Source organism: Callorhinchus milii, unplaced genomic scaffold (genome assembly GCF_018977255.1).
Source record: "Callorhinchus milii isolate IMCB2004 unplaced genomic scaffold, IMCB_Cmil_1.0 Scaffold4, whole genome shotgun sequence".
Lineage (NCBI taxonomy): Eukaryota > Metazoa > Chordata > Chondrichthyes > Chimaeriformes > Callorhinchidae > Callorhinchus > Callorhinchus milii.
In genome coordinates, this window is record NW_024704745.1 from 42,038,084 (window position 1) to 42,060,212 (window position 22,129).

Consider the following 22,129-nt stretch of genomic DNA (forward strand, 5'->3'; position numbering starts at 1 on the left):
ATATAGTTCAAAATACAGTGGCGTAATAATCAGAAGTTTGAGGATTCTGTCTCTTTAAGAAAGTTAGCCTGTGGGAAGCAAAGTCTCTGATCTGAGGCTTACCTAAGGCTCAACAGTCTTACTTTAGAATGGGAGCATTGTTTTATATAGATTTGTTATCTGTGTACTGATGTAAGCATCACAACAGTGCTGCGTTTCCATGGTGTGGCAGAGGCTTTGATCTAAACAGTATTGAAATGAAAATATCTGTTGTCAGATAATGGATTGTGTGAACTTGTTTGGAATCTGTTTTAAGTTGGGTGAAATAGTGCTAAGATTGGCGGGGGAGAGAAAATTGTGTATATTCTATTGTTTTAGTTCTTGCAGTTGGGAAACGTTCCTATCATTATACCATACCTCTTAATTGTTGCATGTGAATGTAATATTATTTTGTCTGAAACGCTGACTTCAAAGGTATGAAGGGGTTAAAAACCAAAGGTTCCAACATCAAAGTAGTGGATTTATGATCTACAAGTTGCACAAGATCAAAAGAGGAGTTTTGATAAAGAAGACCCTTCAGCCTATTTGATCTCATCTTCTCAGAATACCAACTCTCCCATCTTCCCCTTACATCATCAAGTTGTTACTTAAATCAGTCTCATGTCCTATATGTGTTTGTGTTTATGAGTATCTCTGTGTGAATGTGTCTGTGTCTCTCTCACCTACGTTTGAGTGTGTGTTTGTGAGTGTGCGTCTGTCTGTATGAGTGTGTCTCTCTGTGCCTATGAGTGTGTCTCTATCTTTGTGTGTGTGTATGTGTGTGTGTGTCTCTCTCTTTCTGTCTGTGTGCGTGCGTGTCTCTCTTTCTGTGTGGGTGTGGGTGTGTCTCTCACTTTCTGTGTGTGTGTCTCTCTCTCTTTCTCTGTGTTTGTGAGTGTCTCTCTCTCTCTCTCTCTCTCTGTCTGTGCGCGTGGCGCTCCCTGAGACGCAGTAGGTGGTGACCTCCAATAACAGTCAGGACACTGGCGAGCTTGGCGAGCAATGCTGTGTTTTTTTGATCTCCAGGCCTTCAAATGAAGTGTGGGTGGAAATGGACCATTGTGGCCCAAGCTGGTGTTTTCCCCCAGCAATTTTGGGCAGATATTTCTGCAATTTTTCATTGGTCCTGGCTGTCGTTACTAGCTCATTACTGTGCCAACTAACAGTATGAAGAAATCCATTTTCTTACATAAAGCAGTTCTTAGCTTGCCGAGAGTTTATAAAATTGCCAAATTCTGGCTGATGGGAGGAGGATGCTCAACAAACTCATTTGTATAGTCTGCAAAAAAAGGGCTCAGTACTAAGCTGGTCCAGCTAGCTGGCTCACTGAAGGCTAAATTGATCCTAGATAAACTGTTGTTTACTTGTCTGTGCTGTGCACCGTCTTACAATCATGTTTGTTCTTGCAATTGTTCTTCTTGCAAATGGCATTATTATGAAACCTGATATTGCTATAGTTATCTCTCAGAAGCCCAATTTTCTCTTTAATTTGACCTGCTGCCAGAATTTGCTTGCTTTCATTTATTTCCAAAACTGAGAAAGCTTGCAATATGAACATAGGATTGGAATAGGAGTAGACCTTTCATCTTGTGAGTGTGTTTCACCATTTTATTAGATCATAGCTGATCTGCAATTTAATATTATTTCCCTGCCATTTTACCACACTGCTTGATACCCTGCCAAATATTCATCTCTTTGTTTCTTAAAATTTCAATTTACCCAGCATTTATAAGCTTTTGGGTTAGTAATATCACATTTTATAGTTGTCACCAGACTTTGCTATCCATCAGAGGATTGGCTGCATATATTGACCACTGATGTTCTTTGGCCAAGTGTTTCTAACACTGTATCTTATTTATTAAATGTATATTGATGAACCTGTTAATTTATGGCTTCAGTTTTTGTAATATTCTACCTATGAAAGTCTAACATCAATCTACTTACCGTGCACCCGGGTTTTACATCTTTTCACAACTAGATTTAATGATTTTTAAGTATAACATAATATTATGCAAATAATAGATTGCAGTTGAAGAAAAGGGATCTTAGACCAAAAAACCCTGACCTGAGGGTTACAGGCATAATGGCATTAGAATATCAGGAGTGGAAGGTATAATTGCACACAAGGTCCTTTTTCTGGTCTAAAGGTTAATAATTTACTTATCGGCCTAACCTGCTGTCAGTACTTATTTCATTGTAGCCTTGCATTTGTTTCCAAAACACGGAAAGCCTTGCATATATTTTTTGCCAACTTCATTCTGTACAACCTGACAGTTGCAACTATTAGGTTTCATTTCAGATCAGTGGAAATAGTAAGGCCAAGATAATAAGAATAACACTGGAAAGATTTTCTATATGCAGAAGAATAATGCAGTGACAGAATTTCTCTGAACATTTGAATTTCTGCGTTTGATTTTTTTATTGTACGAGAAGTGTGCACCTGAATATCGATCCAGTCAGTTACAGATACCGAGCAAAACTGCAACTCTGACAAACCTCACAATCAATTCAGAAAAGTATGACTTGATGAATTTTTGAATCATTTATAAAGTAAGATGGTAGGCTGGGAGAATTGCAAGTCGAACAAAATTAATCACTGCAAATAAAGATTAGTGAATAAAAATTAATGGATACAGTTCAACTGTAAAAATGCTGCTTTTCTTCCCAATTAGTATTGATACTAATTGTATTGATACTAATTAGTATTGATACTAATATCCGTTTACTGACTTTAGTGCCATTTACAGGTCTAATGCAATGGGCCTTCAGGTAACGGTACAATTTCAGTGTAAAGGTTTTCCGTTTTACTTTGTTCTCTCACTTTGTCATTCCCTCTAATTTATTGAATTTGACATGTTGCCCTTGTTCTTCTACAAGTGCTTATCCTGTATTGGGGGGGGGAGGGGGAGTAAGTGGGGTCTCCTTGGAGCTGAACTGACTCCAAGGTGACATGTTTGGCAATGGAATACAGAATCAAGCCCACCTTTTTTGGTGATCTCATAGACCAGTTCCTGAGTTACATGGGTCTGCAGTACTCAAGGGCACTGCTGATGCACCCAGCTCATTGGCAGGACTTGGAAGGGTAGATCAGTCACTGGGAACAGGGACTTTTCCCACTTAGCTCCTGTTAACCCTGCAGGTCAAAGACTTATTTGATAGGATGGTCTTACAACAACAAAATTGCATTTGTATAGTGCCTTTCACGCCAGGAGTCCTGTAGCTCAGTGGTTAGAGCACTTGCTTTGCAAGCGAGAGACCTGAGTTCAATTCCAGGCAGGGCGAAACCTTGGGCAAGTTTCCTTACTCCACACGCCTAATAATAATCCCTCCAAAACAAAAACAATAATAAATTGGTCATTTTCAATCTACGACTGTTTGTGGGACATTGCTGTGCGCAATTGGCTGCCGCGTTCGCCCACAAATATACAGTCAGTTCACTTTACAGTGTGTTCTGTGAAGCGCTTTGGGACGTCCTCCCGACGTGAAAAGCGCTATATCAAATGCAAGGATTATTATTATTATTATTATCCCAAGACAGTGGACAATTAGAGCTTCAGACCCGAGTTGAGGGTCAGGATCAGGGAGGGTGGAGGGCAGGGGGGGAAGGAGGTTGATTAAAGGCACGGTCGATGAGGAGGGACTTGATATGGGTCTTGAAGGAGGTAAGTGGGGGTGCGAGGCGGAGGGACTGCGGGATGGAGTTCCAAAGGGTAGGAGCAGAGCGACTGAAGGCCCACCCGGCACTGGTGGGGTGGGCGAGGCGGGGAAGATGAAGAAGGCTGGAGCCCGCTGAGTGGAGGGAACGAGTGGGACGGTAGGGGGTTAGGAGATCGTAAGGCCATGGAGGACTTTGAAAGGGAGGTCCAGGATCTTGAACTGCATCCTCTATGAAATGGGAAGCCAGTGGAGTCAGGTGAGGATTGGGATGATGGGTTTGCGGAGCCTAGTACAGGAGAGGACACAGGCTACAGAGCTCTGGATGATGTACAAACTATGGAGGGAGGAGTTGGGGAGGCCGACAAGCATGGAGTTTGTGTAATCAAGTTTGGATGTTATGGATGCGTGTATAGGGTCTCAGTGGCCTGCAGTGTGAGACAGTGGCAGAGCTGGGGGATGTTGCAGAGGTGAGGGAAGACAGAGTGGGTCATGGTACAGATGTGGGGTAGATAGGACAGTTGAGGGTCAAACATGACACCAAGGTTCCGGACTGGCTCAGTGAGGTGTGGAGGGAGCTGATGTTCAGCTGTAGAAAGTTAGCTTTCATCCAGAACTTGATGTCTGACAGACATTCTGTCCGGACAACAGTGGTCTTGGAGTCAAGGGTGGAGGCAGAGTGATAGAGTTAGGTGTCATCCGCATACATGTGGAAATTTACTCCATGTCTGCGGATGACGTCACCAAGAGGGAGTATATAGATATTGAAGAGGAGGGGACCAAGGACAGAGCCGTGGGGAATGGCACACAAAATGGTGCTGTGTTAGAGGGGAAGCTGTTTATGGAGATGAAGTGGAGATGGTGTGAGAAGTAGGATCTGAACCAGTCAAGGTTAGAACCATGAAGATTGAGGTGAGAGGAGAGGCGGTGGAGGAGGATAGAGCGGTCAATGGTATCGAAGGCAGCAGAGAGGTCAAGGAGGACGAGGATCCAGAGGGAGCCCTGGTTGCAGATGGACAGAATGTTGATGTCACTTTGATCAAAGCTGTTTCTGTGCTATGGTCCTAGCTGGACAACAGCGAGAAAGCTTGCCAGACAATGTTCCGAATAGGGTTAACTAGAGATCAAATGGCAAATGGCATTCATACTCTGCCTTTTCGGGTTATTTAGGTTGGAGAGGACCTGTGAGTTGAATAAGGATCTGATCAGGGAGCACTCACTGGGCTACCCTGGCCATGGAGAGAAGTGTGGATGGAGGGTACCAATTTGGGATCTAGAGGGGAGGAGATTGTAGGGTTCAGTGCTTTAGTATCTTGAAATTTTCATGCCTCCAAAGATTTGGATTGCTTAACATTATTAAACTGCTGCAGTAACATTTCTATAAATATCTTACTGTTTTATTTCCTGATATATTCAATGTTTCAGTTAAGTGTGAAGATTCTGAAGTTTTATTTCAGTTTGAATCATGAATTGTGCTGTCATTACAAAATACCTGTAACTAAGAGCCGCTCTGCGTCCCCAGCCTCTCAGCTTTTGCTCCCTTGGGAAACGTGTGTGTGCATGTAATTCAAGTCTCTTTTATTTCAACTCACAAGTATCGTCTCCAGAGCGACCCAGCCTGGAGTTCTTCACTAGACAAGGCACACAAGTGATTATCAATTCATTTTGAATTTTGCTTTGCAACTGTGTTCCTTCTCTCCGATTTTGCTCCTTCTCCCCTCTCTGACATTGGTCCCTCTCCCCTTCCTAGTTCTGCCCTATATTATGCTCCGAGCCTATGTGCCCTTTCTGAATCTGTTCATGGATTCTGCTCTCATAGAACCTTACAGTACAGAGGAAAAACATTAGACTCATCATGTCTGTGCTGACTCTTTGAAAGAGCGATCCATTCAGATCCATTCCCTGTGATTTTACCTTGCCCCTTCACCTCCCTCCTCTTTGCATATTTATCTAGTTCACTCCATGACAATTTTGTTTTTTAAGCAAACCTTTTCTATTAATGGCAGACAGTAGGAAATGTAGAAGTAAAAATGCAATGTTGTTTTGATAATTATTGATTTTCTCACTCCGCATGCAGAATTTAGAAAGGCAAATTACTGACCTGTGGTCTCTAATCCAGTACTTTGTTTGTGCTATACCTTTGATGGTTCAGCAGAATTGTTCATGTAGAAAAAATTCAAATTCAAACACGTCTGTGAAAGCAAGTATGAAAAGATCATAGTGTAAATGTCTGACATTTGGGGAAAATTAAAATGGTTGAAGTTGAGTTTCAAAAAGAGAGAAATCGTTTCATAAATTTAAATCTCAATGTGCTACAACAGAAATAAACCTACAATTCAGTCCCCCTGTAAACAGTGAAAGGTGTCTGAATATTAAGTTTTTCTATTGAAAAACAGATGTATAATTTTGCAATATAACCTGGGAATTGAGCATAAAACAAAGCAAAGAATTGTTGTGTGAAGTGCTTTAGACGTCCTCTCAACTGATAGGTGCTGTACGAATGTAAAATTAATTGTTGTTGTTGACAATGTGCAGTATAACCAAAGTGAGGTCTTTTTTGTGCGGATGAAATGGTTAATTTGTACACATGTAGTCAGCAGCCAGCTTTCAAAATTGTAGGCACATTGAGTCAATAACGAGATGTCTGTATGATTGTGATTGAGACCACAGGTTGTGTTTCCAAAAACTGCAGAGTGCAGCAAACCTGGTCACTCGCCTTTGGAAGTGTGTGTCTTTGTTTGCCTGAATGCACTGGCATCAGTAGTTTGTAATTTGCTAAATTAGCTGTATCTAATTAGGATTTATTTATTGCCACCATTTCAAAGAAAAATTTAATGTTCCTCAGCTTATGCTGTCTTGTTCCCCACCCCCACCAGCATCCAAATTTACTTCCAAAATTCATATTAATCGGCTACTCATGTGATTGTTGTTTGCAAGATACTGTGAGTGCAAATTAGTTGCCACATTTGTTTGTATAAACTTCACTTCCAATTGATTGATTTCTACGAAACGCTTTGAGGCATTTGTTTTACGTGAAAGGCACTACATAAATGTAACTTGATTTAGAAATCCTAGTAACTGTCTGCTTCTGCTCCTGTGCGCTTAACATTTCACGATAAAGCAGAACATTACTTAATAAATTATATTACTTAATAATATTATACTCAATTATAAAAACAAATGTCCTTTGAAATAGATTGGAATTTTCCTCTTCCTTTTTTTGCACACAATTACCATATTCTGTGTGGCATTTCATGAGTAGCAGTCAAGTTGTTTACATGTGTTTCAACTCAAACTATGGTATCTTTTAATTAACTATTCTCTCATTAAACCATCGCTCGAGAGAATGTGGCTACTCTCTAATCAGAGCTGTTTTTCTGTGGGTTTATTCCTTGAATTAATGCACGGGTTCAGGCTGCTCATAAGACAAAGACCTTTTGGCCCATTTAATTCAGCAATACAGAACATCCATCTTTACGCCCTATCATCTGAAGGATAACGATGGGTTCAATGTATATCAGACATCAGGCTGACCAAATAACTCAATAAGTTTTCCCCATTTTATTCTCAAAGTTTCTTAAATGAGCCCACACCATGGCCTCATCTCCCTATCTCCCCTTCCTGGTAATCTGTGTCAGTCACTACTTAGCCTCTTTGTAAAGAAATGCTCTCTGTTGCCTGTCGTGAAATTTCCCTTCACAACCATGAACTGATACACTATTATCCTGTTGCCTTGGTGTACCTGAAAGTAAATTCTCAATCCAATTTTAAATTTTACAAACATTTATAAGGCCCCCTTTGAGAGTTTACTTTTTAAGACTCAAGAACCCTAGTTTGTCTAATCTGCAAATTTAATTCATCTTGAACTAAGTCTGCAAATCCAGGTTACTTTTGAAAATAAGGAAAAGGAGGGATCCCAGTACAGATCCCTGAAGCACTACACTTCATGCTTTTCCCCCATTTTGACCTGGCTTTTCTAATATTTATCCTCTGCTTCCTTCTCTTCAAATCCATGTTAGTGAATTGCCCTTGATACCCAGTAACATCAATTTATGAATAGAATGGATCAGCTTAGTGTGTTTGACAGAGAATCACTGATCTTCACATTGTAAATACACTGGCCATTTTTCAGAGGCTGAGGCAGAATAAATTCCTCACTGTTTACTTAAGTAAGCAGCTAAGCCGCAAACACACATCAAGCAAAGCAGGAGATAGTTTATTAGTTTTAGGGTAGAGCAGCTGGGCGAGGGAGCCAGGAAATTTTGAACACATTTCAAGGTATCCAACAGCTTCTGGTTGACTGAATTATATTTTGATGCTTCATAGCATTCACACACACACACTGTTATACTGAAAAACGCAGTCTTTAATTCCAATCAGGTTTGATGTCGAGTTTCTAGGAAGCCAATAGATGCCTACGTGAGACACTCCACAACTTGTGTGATTTAGACAAAAGCTCTTAAACTTAATAGCAATAACAACTTGCACTTATATAGTGCCCTCTGCGCAGGGTAGCATCTTAGAACGCTTAGCAGTGGTGGAGCCTGACTCCAAGCTGGGGGGAGGGGCGAGATGGCCGTAAGCACGGTCGAAGAGGAAGGTTTTCATGAAGAACCTGAAACAGGGGAGAGAGGGGGCAAGGCGGAGGGTTTGAGGGAGAGTGTTCCAGAGTTTTGGGGCAGAGTGGCTGAAAGCCCGACCTCTTGTGGTGGGGCAGAGGCTATGAGGGACGAGCAGGAAGCCGGTGTGATGGATTAGGAAGTGAGGAGGTCGAAGAGGTAGGCAGGTGCCAGGGAGTGAATGGATTTGAACACAAATGTGAGGATCTTGAAATCGATCAGTTCGGTGATGGGGAGCCAGTGGAGTCTGTTCAGAACTGGTGAGATGTGGGTATGGAGTTTTGTCCGGGTCAATATGCGGGCGCAGAGTTTTGAATGAGTTGCATCTTGTGAATGGTGGAGGTGGGGAGACCAGCGAGAAGTGCGTTGGAGTAATCTAGACGGGAGGTGACAAACCTAATGCCTGAAGGTTTCGGCTTCATTTGGGGTAAGGTACGGTTGGAGGCGAGCAATGTGGTGGAGGTGAAAAAAGGCAGTCGTGTTCAGGGACCGGATGTGGGGCAAGGAGGATAGCTGGGGGTAGAACCGGATGCCTAGGTTGCGCAGTGGTTCGGTGAGTCTGAGGTAGAGCCCAGGGAGGTTGAGGAATTTAGATTTGCAGAAGTGAAGATGTTGACGGAAGCCAAGGAGTATGGCTTCCATCTTGTCCATATTCAGCTGCAGGAAATTTGCACTCATCCAGGCCTTGATGTCTGCCCGACAAGCTGATAGAACATTGGCGGACCTGGAGTTGGTACTGGAGGAGGTTAAGTAGATTTGTTCTTTATCCACGTACATGTGGAACTTTACCCCATGTCAGCAGATGATCTTGCCCAGAGGGAGCATATAGATAAGGAAAAGAAGAGGGACAAGGATGGAGCCCTGGGGTAGCCTGCAGGTGACCAGGCAAGGGAGGGAGGAGAAACCATTTGCTGAAATGAAATGGAGGCGGTTGGTTAAATAGGCCTTGAATCATGCAAGTGCTGTCCCAGATGAGGATGGAGAACTGATAGAGGAGGAAGGCATGGTCGACTGTGTCGAACGTTGCAGAAAGAGACAGGAAGATGAGGAAGCAGAGGGAGCCCTGGTCACAGATAGCAAGAATGTCATTTGTGACTTTGACAAGCGCTGTCTCTGTGTTGTGGGCAGGGGTTCGAGGAGGGAGAGGTGTGACTGAAGTTGACCTGCAACAATGCATTCCAGGATTTTGGCAAGGAAGGATAGGTTGGAGTTGGGACAGTAGTGTGAGAGATTAGAGGGATTGAGGGTGGGTTTTTTGAGGAGGGGTGTGATGACAGTGGTTTTCAGTGGAATTGGAACAAAGCTTGAGGAGAGAGACTGGTTGACTGTGTTGGCCAGCAGGTGGGAGAGAGGGGGGAGTTGAGTGACCAGCAACTGGATGGGGAGGGGGTCAAGGTAGCAGGTGGTAAACTTCATCCGGGTGATTGTGGTTGAGAGGAAGGAGGGAGAAATAGGGGCAAAGGAGTGTAAGGAGGGAGGAGTGGCAGGAGTCGTGGTGGAGGGAGAAGGAGATGTGGATGGTCTGGGTGGGTTGGAAGGGGACATGAGAGGGAGGGGATGCAGTAAGCGTATGTTTTCAATTTTTGAGGCGAAGAAGTTGAAGACCTCTTCGCACTTGGCATTTGATGTGAGGACAGAGGGGGCTTGAGGGGGTGCACGGAGGAGATGATGAATGGTGGAAAACAGCATCTTTGGACTGTTGTTTGTCTCCAGGATGACTTCGGAGTAAAAGTTAGTTTTGGCCTGTGAAAGGGAGAGGCAGTAGATACGGAGGTGCTCCAGCCACAGCTGGCAGTGAATTGTGAGGTTGGATTTCTGCCATCTGCGCTCGAGCTTCCGGGTTTGTGTTTTGAGTGAGCGGAGATGACTGTTGTACTAGGGGGAGCTATCCTCCTTAATGCTATCCCATTGGCTGTGCATTTGAAATCCTAGTGCCTAAACCATCTCTCCGGGATATAAAATGCAGAATTCACAGTATGATTTAAAGGATTATAAATATCAAATTCTGTAGGTTTGATTCCTAGAGTGACATGGAGACCCACAGAATTTTGCTCTGGCATGGCTTTCCTGCGAGGCAATTTGATGCATATCCTGATTAGATTTTTATGAATCTTTACAAATCCTCTTGTGAATACTACATTTTAGACCCTACTGTAGGTGTATGACATTGTATGCTTTTTTTTCAATTTGCCTATTGAACTGTGCGCGATTCCTTGTATGCAGCTTGAATCCTTCACAGCAAGAATGGGGTTGAGAGAGCGGACCTTTCCAGGCTTGAATTTTGTCTGATGGATAATGTAATTGGGAATGAAATTCCTCTTGTTAATTGTTGCGACATTGGTGTTTGAGCTTATAATAGGATTTTCACATTAGTATAAGTACCTACTATCAAATCTCTACCCTTTCCAGCATAGGAAATTGTACTCCCATTGTAATCATTTTGAATGACCTTGCGTCTAATTTATATAAAACCAAAGAACTGAAGAGTGCTCATTCTTCTGATGTCAACCCATGGCATTCTCCAACTATCCACTGTCCGTTGATGACAAATTGGTCACATGTGCGTTCCTGCCTGAACTATTACCAAGGTGACAGGCCTCATAAATTTGTGTTATCTTCAGATATCTTCAGATACACAAATTAATACAGCTACAGTACCCTGAACAGTTACCTCTGGCTGCAGTTTGACCTGTGAATAATGGAGACATACCTACCTTGACGAGATAGATTTATCGGCAACATTTTGCTTTTAGAACAGGAGCGGCTCCGGTTAATGAGAGAGTGACTTTTGATTCTGAACAATTGCAGGAGGTGGAATTAACATGAGACTAAAGATTCCCTGATGGTTCAAACTCCTTGTGTCCTTGTGAGTGGAGTCCTACAGAACTGGAAGGCCCAGATTTAATTCCGATTCTTTGTTGAGCCTCTCAATCTCAGCTCTGCAGCAGTGTGGGCAGCTAGAATTGGCTTGATAGCCCTGGATTAAAAAACGGGGAAAATTTGCCAGAATTCCTGTCTCTGATCTCTGCCTAGTGGTACATGCAGGAAAAGTATGTTTGGATAAGAATACAGGAGCATATGTAGGAATAGATATAGGAATAAAAAAGCCATTCAGTTCATCAAATTGATTTCCTCTACAACCGTGCATAGCCTATCCTATTGTAAGCTTGATATTAATCATCTCCTAACTCGTAATCCTGCTTTCCTATCCTCCATTTCTCCCACACTTACTGGCTGCATTGAATCACCGGAAATGGCAGCCTGACCTATCGATTTACTGGCCGGTTGCATTGAATTGCAAAAAATGTAATCTTGACCTGTCGACGCATGCATAGAAGAACTTGACTTCCCGTGACTCAATGCGATTCCAACACTTGCTGGTAAGTGTTCATGTGGTGACGGGTCAAGATGCATTGAATTGTGGGAACATAATCTTGATCTGTCACTGCATGCGCACTTACCGGCTGCAGTGACGAGCTGCTACTGCAAACGCATTTACCAGCTGAATTGAATTACGCATGCGCAGTGTAGATTGTTCATTAAATCGGATTTTAAATAATTTATACAGTACCTGCAACTTGAATTTCGCCTAAATCATATTCAATGTTATGGACCCGACTGATGCGATTTATGTGAGTTTTACTGTACTACTCAAAGTAGCATTGGTGTTTTTGTTGGGAGTCTATCAGGCGGAGACTGGATTCCATTATATCCCTGCCCTTCCCTCTCCCCAACACATTCCCTGTCTAAACTCACTTTCTAAACTCACACATGAACAGTTACTTATGAGGTGTAGTGAAGGACAATTGGTGCCCATGGAACAGCACATCAGCTTGAAAAACTATTTTTAAGAGAGTTGGGAGGAATTGCTTTAAACTAATGACTGTCAATTTTCTCCTGAATGTACATTACATTAGAGCGTTTGGATGTTGACGGGCATGAAATCAGATTGCAAAATACTGCAGATGCTGGAAATCTGAAACAAAAACAGAAGTCCTTGGGAACACTCAGCAGGTCAGGCAGCAGCTATAGAGAAAGGAAAGTGAGTCAACATTTTGGGTCCACAATCCTTCGTCAGGACTGGGACATGTTGGAAGGAAAAGGCTTTTAAGGGCTAACAGAGATGGGGAAGACAGGGCAAAGAAGACAAAGGAGTAAATAGGGTAGAAAATACGGGAGGATGGGTTAAAAATGTGTTGATGCAAAATAAAAGGGGAGCGGGATTGCAACAAGGCAGGGGAATAAAGGTGTTAATAATGCAAAACAAGGGGGTATAAAATTGTAACAAAATAGGCAGATCAAAGAGAAAAGTTACGTCCCATACCATGGTCCAGGGCCCCAAAAACAGTTTTCAAGTGAGACAGCGATTTACATGTTCTACCACCAATGTAGTTTATTGCATTCGCTGCTCACGATGTGGTCTCCTCTACATTGGGGAAACAAAATGCAGATTAGGTGACCGATTTGCTGAACACCTCTGTTCTGTCCGCAAGCACAACTCTGAGCTTCCGGTTTCTTGCCACTTCAATTCTCCCTCCCACTCACACTCTGACCTCTCCATCCATGGTTCCAATGAGTCGCAGCGCAAGCTCGAGGAACAGCTCCTCATTTATCTGCTAGGGACCTTACAGCCCTCTGGCCTCAATATTGATTTCAACAATTTCAGACCTTAACAGCTCACCTTTCCCTTCCCCTTCTACTGTGACCATTACCACATCATCTGGATCCCATTTCCCTCTCTGATCTGCCTATTTTGATGCAATTCCCCCCCCCCCCCCTTTGTTTTGCATTATTAACACCTTTATTCCCCCTGTTTTGTTGCATTCCCCCCTGTTGTTTTGTATCATTAACACCTCTTTAACCCATCACCCCTTGCCCTCTACCCCATTTTCTCCTTTGTTTTCCTTGTCCTGCCTCCCCCATCTCTGTGAGTCCTTAAAAGCCTCTCCCTCCCAACATGTCCCATCCTGATGAAAGGTCGTGGATCCAAAACATTGACTCACTTTCCTTTCTCCATAGATACTGCCTGACCTGCTGAGTGTTCCCAGTGACTTCTGTTTTTGTTTGATAAAATCAGATTGCTCAGAAATGCTTGTCTTTGGATTTCAGCTTTCCAAGGTGTATACACTTGCATTTATAAGGGTGCTATATAAATGCAAGTTGTTGTTTTTGTCGTATAGGTCCTAAATTCTTGACATATAAAAACAACCAATTTGAAATAATTATGATTCACCTATTTATAGCCTTTTGGTTCAACTATTTATATACTTGAATGAATATCAAAGGTTTAAACATGATGTATTAAGAATATAAAAGACCAGCATGGGGCATTGTGTTCTTAACCTCCAGGACCTGTGTTTAAACCAATTCCCAACAGGTGGATTATAAACATTCTGCTTCTGTTGACGAGATGAAAACATTAAGTTAATTTGGGCAGCCTCCACCCAGTTCCCATTGGGCTTTCCCACAGGCAGATCTGTCCATAATTTTACACAGATTAACCATAATGAGGAAAGAGAATCCAATAGGTTGGTTTGTACGACGAACAGAAGAACAGAACTCAAGGCTATCATTAACTGGAAAATCTTGAAACTGAAGAAAATAATTAAGTTATATTGAAAACTAGAACACTTATTTGTATGTCTTGCAACCACTGTAAACATAGCCCATGACACAGTATGCCTTGTTGTATGTAAACAAATCAGATGCATAATGGTATAAGCTCTTGGGGGCTTACAATCTGCAAATATAATGGAAAATCCAGTCTTAAATAAACGATTGCTAGTTTAGCAGTCACTTTGTGACGAGCCCCTTTAAGTACTGAATAAGGATGTCTGAATGAGCAGAATGGAGGATCACAATGCTGTGAATTGTTTTGAGTTGAATTCCACCTGAAAGCCACAAGACTTACTTCTTAGGCCACACTTTTAGTCAGCTTTCACTCTTCCCTCCTCACTCTTTCTCTTCTGCCCTGTCACCCCTCCCTCTACCCCTACTGGCTTGGGTACCCAGACATCTGTGTAAAGCGTTTTGAGACATCCTCCCAATGTGAAAGGCGCTGTATAAATACAATAACAACTTGCATTTATATATTGCCCTCCATGCAGGGTACCGTCTCAGAGCGCTTAAATATAGATTGTATTGTAAAAGCAACTCAATGTCAGTCTATGCCCTCAGTCCTCCCTATCTGTGCAATTCTCTCCAGCCCCAGGTACCAGCTCCACCCTCATCTCTTCAGACTTAGATTTAGATCTAATTCTGCTCCTTACATTAGACTGCTAGCTGTGCTGTGATGGACGGTCACATGGTAATGCTGAGCTGACACATGACCATCACTCATTGTGCTACCACAGCCTTTATATTTTGCAACTCTTTATTCGGCGCATATGTGACATGTGCAAAATCACTGGGTAAGCAATATGATGATGCTGTATATATTTATATATTATCTACATGTACAGAGAACCTTAGTGAAGTGTCTTTTTCTCAGTAACAATTAACAGTAGATGAGGCCAGAGCTGCATCTGAATATCAGCCATTTTTTTCTGACTGCAGCTGAGTATTTACTGGGAATGACAACAGTAGCTAACAGGGGTATAGCTGCTGACAGATCATCTCTAAATTCCTTTCACTTATTGCTCCACTGTTTCCATTATTAAATGCTCAGCCCTGAAACTGTGGAACTCTCTCCCTCAATCCCTTCTCCTTGCCCCTCGTCTTTCCTAATTTTCAGGTTGCGCTTGAAAACTTTCGTCTTCAACCGTGCCTAAGGTTACATTCCCCCTCCCCCCAGCTTGGCATCGGGCTCCACTACTGTTAAGTGATCCGAGATGCTAACTGCATGGCTTGAAATGGATTCAACCAAATGTAAGGAATTTATTGCATTGAAAGGTAAAGCATTCACAGTATTTGGACAGAGCAAGGGAGTAGGATTACTCCAGTGTGGGTGAAGCTTGAATTAGCCTGGATCTGACAAACCAAATGTTCTCCTTCTGTGTTGTAAACAGTCCCTGATTTTTACAATATAAGGCAGAAAAATGTTCTCTATGAAAGATAGGCTGCCACATATACCTACAAGTTCACAGTTACGACACTTTACAATAAAATGCTGTGGATCGCTTTGAGATGTCTCGATGACGTGATAACGGCACAAGATCAAATGCAAAGAATATTATTATTGTGTCCAAGGTTCGTGACATCTCAGAAGCCATTCTAAACAGACTGATGTGATACAAGGCTTTTTGGCACAAAACTACAAACCCACAGATAGCTTTGTGAAATGACAGATAGTTTAAAAGTCAGCACTTTTGTGATCTTTGGTATTTTTGCAAAATTATCTTCACAATGTATTACGGTAATTTCCATTGTTGTACCAAAGAAAATACAATACCCAGTGTATTCAAACATGAGGATACAAACTTATTTTCTACCTGAAAAGCCCTTTATGTCCATTTATTGCAGTATTATACTGTACAGTGAATGTGTTGGCATATAAATTGAGAGGAGCAGTGGGAATGAACATTCCCTGAAGGGAATGGACTGTAATTTCAGCTTGCACTGAATATATATTATTTTAAAAAGAAGAAATCTCTGGACATGAATGTAATTACATACCAGAATGTTCACAGAAAAAAAGGTGGAGAATATAAATTAACTCTTCAATCTTTGTCATATAATCTAACTTCTGACTGGAAATCTTCAATGTCAGTTTTAACCTTGAACATTTATATGACCTTTCATTGTTTGAAGTGCAACATTCTGCAGCTGATGTCAGAGTTGCTTTTTTTTGATTTATTTGTTATTAAGTTGTGCATTAAAAATGTAAACGCATTGGTTAATGGTGCTAAATCATGCTCATGCTTAATGCTTTTGTATCCTTTTTTTAGGAAGTTTGACAGATCCATTGAGAAATGGCAAGGTTTCCATTGCGATTTGAATGGCTTGGACCAGTGGCTGACAGAAGCAGAGCAGATCCTTGCTGAGGTCCAGTTTGTAGAACCAGCTAAATCGAAACAGAAGTACAAGGTAATTGTGCTTCAATCACTCAGTCATGCTGCTTTAGAGTCAATATTGCTATATTTTTGCCATATCATCTTGGAATCATAAGCATACCAGTTTTGGATCTGAATGTAAAAATAATGTTGCTGATGTTAAATTTGGTTGCAGGAATGACATTTTAATATAATTTTCTTTATAAATGTTACTTTTAAATGCAGCCAATCAGGCAACAGAAAGGGATTTTGGTCCTTTAAGTATATGCTACTTGTGTTTTCTGTTTTCTATAACAATGAATGAAATAGTGTTCCTAAAATACATTTTTCAAAGTGTAATGTACTTAGAGCTCTGATTACGTTGTCGGACAAAATATTTTGAAGCATTAATCAAATCATTAATACCATCTGGGTGGTGAAGGAGAATCAATCTGTGGCTGACATTCTGAACAAATATAAGAGATAAATTTCACTAACATAGATATGTTATAACATAGAATGTTCAAATTGTCGATTATGTTGTGCTGATTGTGCTCTTTTTCATGTGTCCTTTGGCGGTGGATAATGGGTAGAGCATTTGTGGTTAAGTTGCAGCACGTGATAAGCTTAATTATAGGGGAATGTTAAAGACGTTTTCATGGGCTCAGGTGTTTTGAAGACTTTGCAGACACCTATTGCCCAGGAATTGTCGCAACCAGCAGGATTCTCACAACATTGGACACAACATTTCTGCCATTTTGCCATTTTCAATCTTTACCTTCATAGGTTCCTGGAATATATAAAATGCAACTTTCTTTGTGTAAAATATTCCTTTGGAAGCCTGGCCTAATGTGTCTGCAGTCCTAACTCACAGGAGGGCCACCCTCTTTCTCCTCTACAGAGTCCTATGGAGATAGCCTGAGATAGATGGGTGGTGTTGGCATGTTTCATTAGCTTTGTAAATAATAAAACCTGTTAAAGGACTCTTTTATTAGATTAGTGATGACAAGACTTTAATGGTGATCCATCTGCAAAATTAACAAAATGTGTTTCATAATGTTTTGAAGTAGAAGTTTGAGCAAAAATTGGTTGTTCTCTGCTGACTTTTCTTAAATGGAAAAAGAGATGAAATGCTCCAGGTGGAATGCTCTTCCCTCTCCAGATGCTCACATAAATGCAATCCACCAGGTGGTATCTCATTAAGGCAGGGAATTCTTTAGCCCACCAGTAGTTTTGGTGTTATGTCAGTGTATTTGCTTTTATCATTATGCAACTGTTTCATTTTTAAATGTTGCAAACCCCATTAAAAATCTTACTGAGTGTGCATTGTGTATATGTACACACATGTCTAATGGGGAAGTTTAGTTTTGTACATCATCAAAATGCATAAGGTGCATTTAAGCTTTAGTTTGAAGAGGAAGAAGGGCTGAATGATGTGAATTTCTTTGATTTGTCTACTTGCCAAGGAATAATTTTCATTGGGAGCGATCCCCTTTAAAGAGCAAATTTACTTTCTGGCACCTGTTTTAACATTGACTTTAACAACATTTCTATTTCTTTCCAGTTTTAGTGTTTTTTTCCAGTGTTGGTAATTGCGCATAGTTAGTGCTTGACACTGATGGTGAGCCACAAAAGTGATGTTAGTTGTAATTATTTCACAGATACATTAGTAAAGGCAGGACAAAATAAAGCAAAAAGGGGTATTGTCTTTGGTCGACCCTCGATCGGACAAGACTATGAGTGTCATACTTATAAGTGTCATACAAATTCAAACACCTTAATGATTTTTAACATTTCAGCCTTGCAATCTTTTTTAATCTTCTGTAATCAAATGTGCTTCTGCGTTGTTTCAGGCAATCTCTGCTTGCATTCATAATACAATATACAATTATATTTGTATATTGCCTTTCATATCGGGAAGACATCCCAAGGTGATGGATAGTCAATGATTTAGAGTTTCTAACGTTCTATAATTCCCCTATTGCCTTTTGGCTTGCACCATCAACACCTCTAATCTCATTATCTTCTGTTCTACATCTAAAAAAAATTCCTTTGACTTTCTTTCCCTGCTCAATTCTCTGCTTGTCCTTATAATCTGCTCCCTTCCAACAACAACAACAAAATTATATTTATAGAGCACCTTTCATGTCGGGAGGCAGCGAAGAGAAGAGACTCTGGGATGGAGTTCCAGAGTGTGGGGGCAGAGAGGCTGAAAGTCCGGCCACTGATGGTAGGGCGGGAGACATGGAGCAGGCCAAAGCCTGCTGAATGGAGGGAGCAGGCAGGTTGGAAGGAGTCAGCAGGTCAGAGAGGTAGGAGAAGACAAGGCCATGGACGGTCTTGAAAGTGAGGATGAGGATCTCAAATTCGATCCTCTGAGCGATGGGGAGCCAGTGGAGTCCGGCGAGGGTGGGAGTGATGGGGTCACGGAGCCTGGTGAGCGAGAGTACACGAGTTGCAGAGTTTTGGATGATGTGCAGTTTGTGAAGGTAAGAATTGGGAAGGTCGATGAGGAGGGAGTTTCCCTCATGGAGCCTTGATGTGACAAATGCATGGGTGAGGGTTTCAGCAGCCTGAGGGGTGAGGCAGTGGCGGAGTCTGGCAATGTTGCGGAGGTGGTGGTAGGCAGTGCCAGTCATGGCGCGGATGTGAGGGAGAAAAGACAGTTCAGGGTCAAACAAGACACCCAGGTTCCTGACTGGCTTAGTGAGATTGAGTGTACAGCCGTGGATACTGATGCTTCCAGCACCCAAGATGCGGAGGCGCTGGCGAGAGCCAATCAGGAGGGTCTCGGTCTTGCTGACGTTCAGCTGGAGAAAGTTGTCCCTCGTTCAAGACTTGATGTCGGACAGGCAGTCGGTCAGGATGCCTGTAGTCCTAGAGTTGAGGGTGGCGGAGGCAGAGAGGCAGAGTTGGATGTCATCCGCATACATGTAGAAATGTACCCCATGTCTGCGGATGATGTCACCGAGGGGGATCATGCAGAGGGTGAAGAGGAGGGGACCGAGGACAGAGCCCTGAGGAACACCGTACGAGACAGTGCGGGGGCTGGAGGAGAAGCCCTTTGCAGAGACAAAGTGGAGGCGCTGTGAAAGGTAGGACCTGAACCAGTCAAGGATAGAAGCTTGAAGGTTGAGGTGGGAGGAGAGGTGGTGGAGGAGGATTGAGTCCACAGTATCAAAGGCAGTGGAGAGGTCGAGGAGGACGAGGAGGCAGAGGGAGCCCTGGTCACACATGGTCAGGACGTCATTTGTGACCTTGACCAGAGCAGTTTCCGTGCTGTGGGCAGCACGAAAACTCGATTGGAGGGGCTCATGGGGAGGGTGGCAGCCCGCACCTGGCCCTTGAGCGAGCAGAGGTGACTGGTGAACCAGGGTGAGGATCGGGAATAGGAGGCAGTTCGGGAGGTGAGGGGGGCAATGGCATTGAGTGTGGTGGAGAGTGTGCTGTGGAGGAGAGTAAATGTAGAGGCTGGGTTGGTGCGGGAGGTGGGCCAGAGAGGGAGGAGTTCAGAGGACTCCAGGGCAGCGGAGTTGGATTGCGGGGAGATCTTCTTTCACGGGCAGTAGAAGATGGTGGTAGGTTTGGAGGCAGTGTGGAGAGGGATATAGGAGTTTAGAGAGATTAAATAATAATAATAATAATCCTTGCATTTGGTATAGCGCTTTTCGGGAGGACGTCCCAAAGCGCTTCACAGAACACACTGTAAAGTGAATTGACTGTATATTTGTGGGCGAACGCGGCAGCCAATTGCGCACAGCAATGTCCCACAAACAGTCATAGATTGAAAATGACCAATTTATTGTTTTTTNGTTTTGGAGGGATTATTATTAGGCATGAGGAGTAAGGAAACTTTCCCAAGGTTTCGCCCTGACCTGCCGGGAATTGAACTCAGGTCTCTCACTTGCAAAGCGAGTGCTCTAACCACTGAGCTACAGGACTCCACAATGGTGGTCAGAGATGGCCTTATCGGTGATGGTGTCATCCGAGATGCTGAGGCCCCGGGTGATCACCAGGTCGAGCGGGTGACCGTCAACATGGGTAGCAGAGTGGATGTGAAGGGAGAGGTTGAGAGAAGAGAGAGGAGAAGTCTGAGGAGGTGGAGCAAGAGGGGGTGAAGTGGGGGTATCGCCTTTTTCAAATGTTGTGTCACTGCAGCATATTTGATAATTCAGTCAACATTTCAATGTGAACAAAAAACAAAAGAGACATAGAAAACCATATCCAGGACAAATTGGATTGTAAAATGTGGTGCTATAAAATGTTGCAGTGGATTGACCACAATACACTGAGCCTTGCAAGTGGAATATGTGGGAATGCGTAATGTTTGGATTACTTTTTTTTAATACAAGAGTTATTTTTGAATTTGGCATTATTCCTGAATAATACGATTGAAAGGTAAAAAAGTTTGGCTTTGGTTTCTTCTTTTTCATGGTACTACTGTACCTGGAATATCCTGTGTTCAGTTAAGGTGGTTATCTTTGTTCTCCACATAGACTCCTCCAGGGCTGCCTTTGCTGTTAAATTCATTGCGGGGATAGTGATCAGGTTTGTAGTATTGTGGCACTAGAGTGGGGTTCGTTATTCTCCCTCATTGATTCAGAATGTTGTAGAGCTTTAAATAAGGAGTCAATTATTATTGACTTAGAAGGTTAATTCTGTATTGGCATTTCTTCATCAAATCTATTTTTGAATCTAGTGTTCACACACTGTTGGTTGTGGGGGTGTGGGATGTCCAAGATTTTCAATGTTATCCTGCTCTTTTTTGCTGAGAAATGCATAGTGACAAAAGTTGGTGTGTTGATTTTGTGTGGAGCACCTGTGGGATTCAATATCACCCAATGCTCCAAAGAGAAAGGAGAGTTAAGTCATGAAAAGAAGGTTGACAATGTATTGAATGATTTTAGGATTTTGAATCCTGTAAGTATTATTAGCCATATTGGTAAATTGAAGGATATTCATTTGTATGTGCTGATGTAAAGCGAGCCATGTTTGTGTGGAGATTCTACAATATCGTAGGTACAAGATTACATTTGTATAGCACCTTTCACGTCGGGAGGACATCCCAAGGCGCTGGACAGTGCACAGCATTTCAGACCCGAGCTGGGGTCAGGAGGGGAGAAGGGAGCGGAGGGGAAGGGGGATGGCCGATGGCATGGTCGAAGAGGAGGGTCTTGAGATTTATGTTATTATTTTGAAGTTAGTGGCAAATGATCAGTGCTTTAATATAGATCCAACATAATCCTACAATATATAGTCACTGCATGGTACAATAAATCCTGTGAAGTGCTTTGGGAAGTCCTCCTGATTTGAAAAGCGCTATACCAAATACAAGCATTATTAAGCCTCGTTATTTTCAGAGTATTCCTCTTTCACTACGATCTGATGTGCATCAATTTGTAATGGGATCCCTGGATATGGAGTACGTCAGTCACAAAGACTATCAGGAATTTCACTCCAGTACTATCTACTTTTGGAGCAGAGTTCCTATGGATCTGCATGATGTTTCCTGTTATGAGAAGGAGCCATTCTCGGAATCCTCATTAAAATCAATCCAATAGAAATTGCTTCATGTTAGACTTATGATTACAGCTGTGACATATTAAAGAATACCAAACAATATGTTCTGTTGTAATTCAATTTTCATTTATACTTCATTTAAAACATTGTTTTCCATGTCTTATTTAATTGAATCATAAATAGTGTTGACTTATACAAAGTACAGAAACTACTGCTAAATGTGATTGGTGATACATTGTTATAAATTGTGCAGTAGAATTTTTGCAGCTTTCATTGTTTGTTAATGGGTTGGGTTGTCGACCGTGTATGCTGCTGCCAAAATGCAATATGTGACTGTATCACTGAAAT

General features: G+C 42.2%; 1 protein-coding gene across 1 annotated transcript in view; it reads left to right on the top strand.

Annotated features, from left to right (window-relative positions):
* LOC103186406 (dystrophin-like) overlaps positions 1–22,129 on the top strand; it is a 775,626-nt gene that overhangs the window by 366,084 nt on the left and 387,413 nt on the right. Inside the window, 1 exon segment of the mRNA XM_042334068.1 lies at positions 16,178–16,316. Within this exon segment, the coding sequence (XP_042190002.1) occupies positions 16,178–16,316 (139 nt within the window).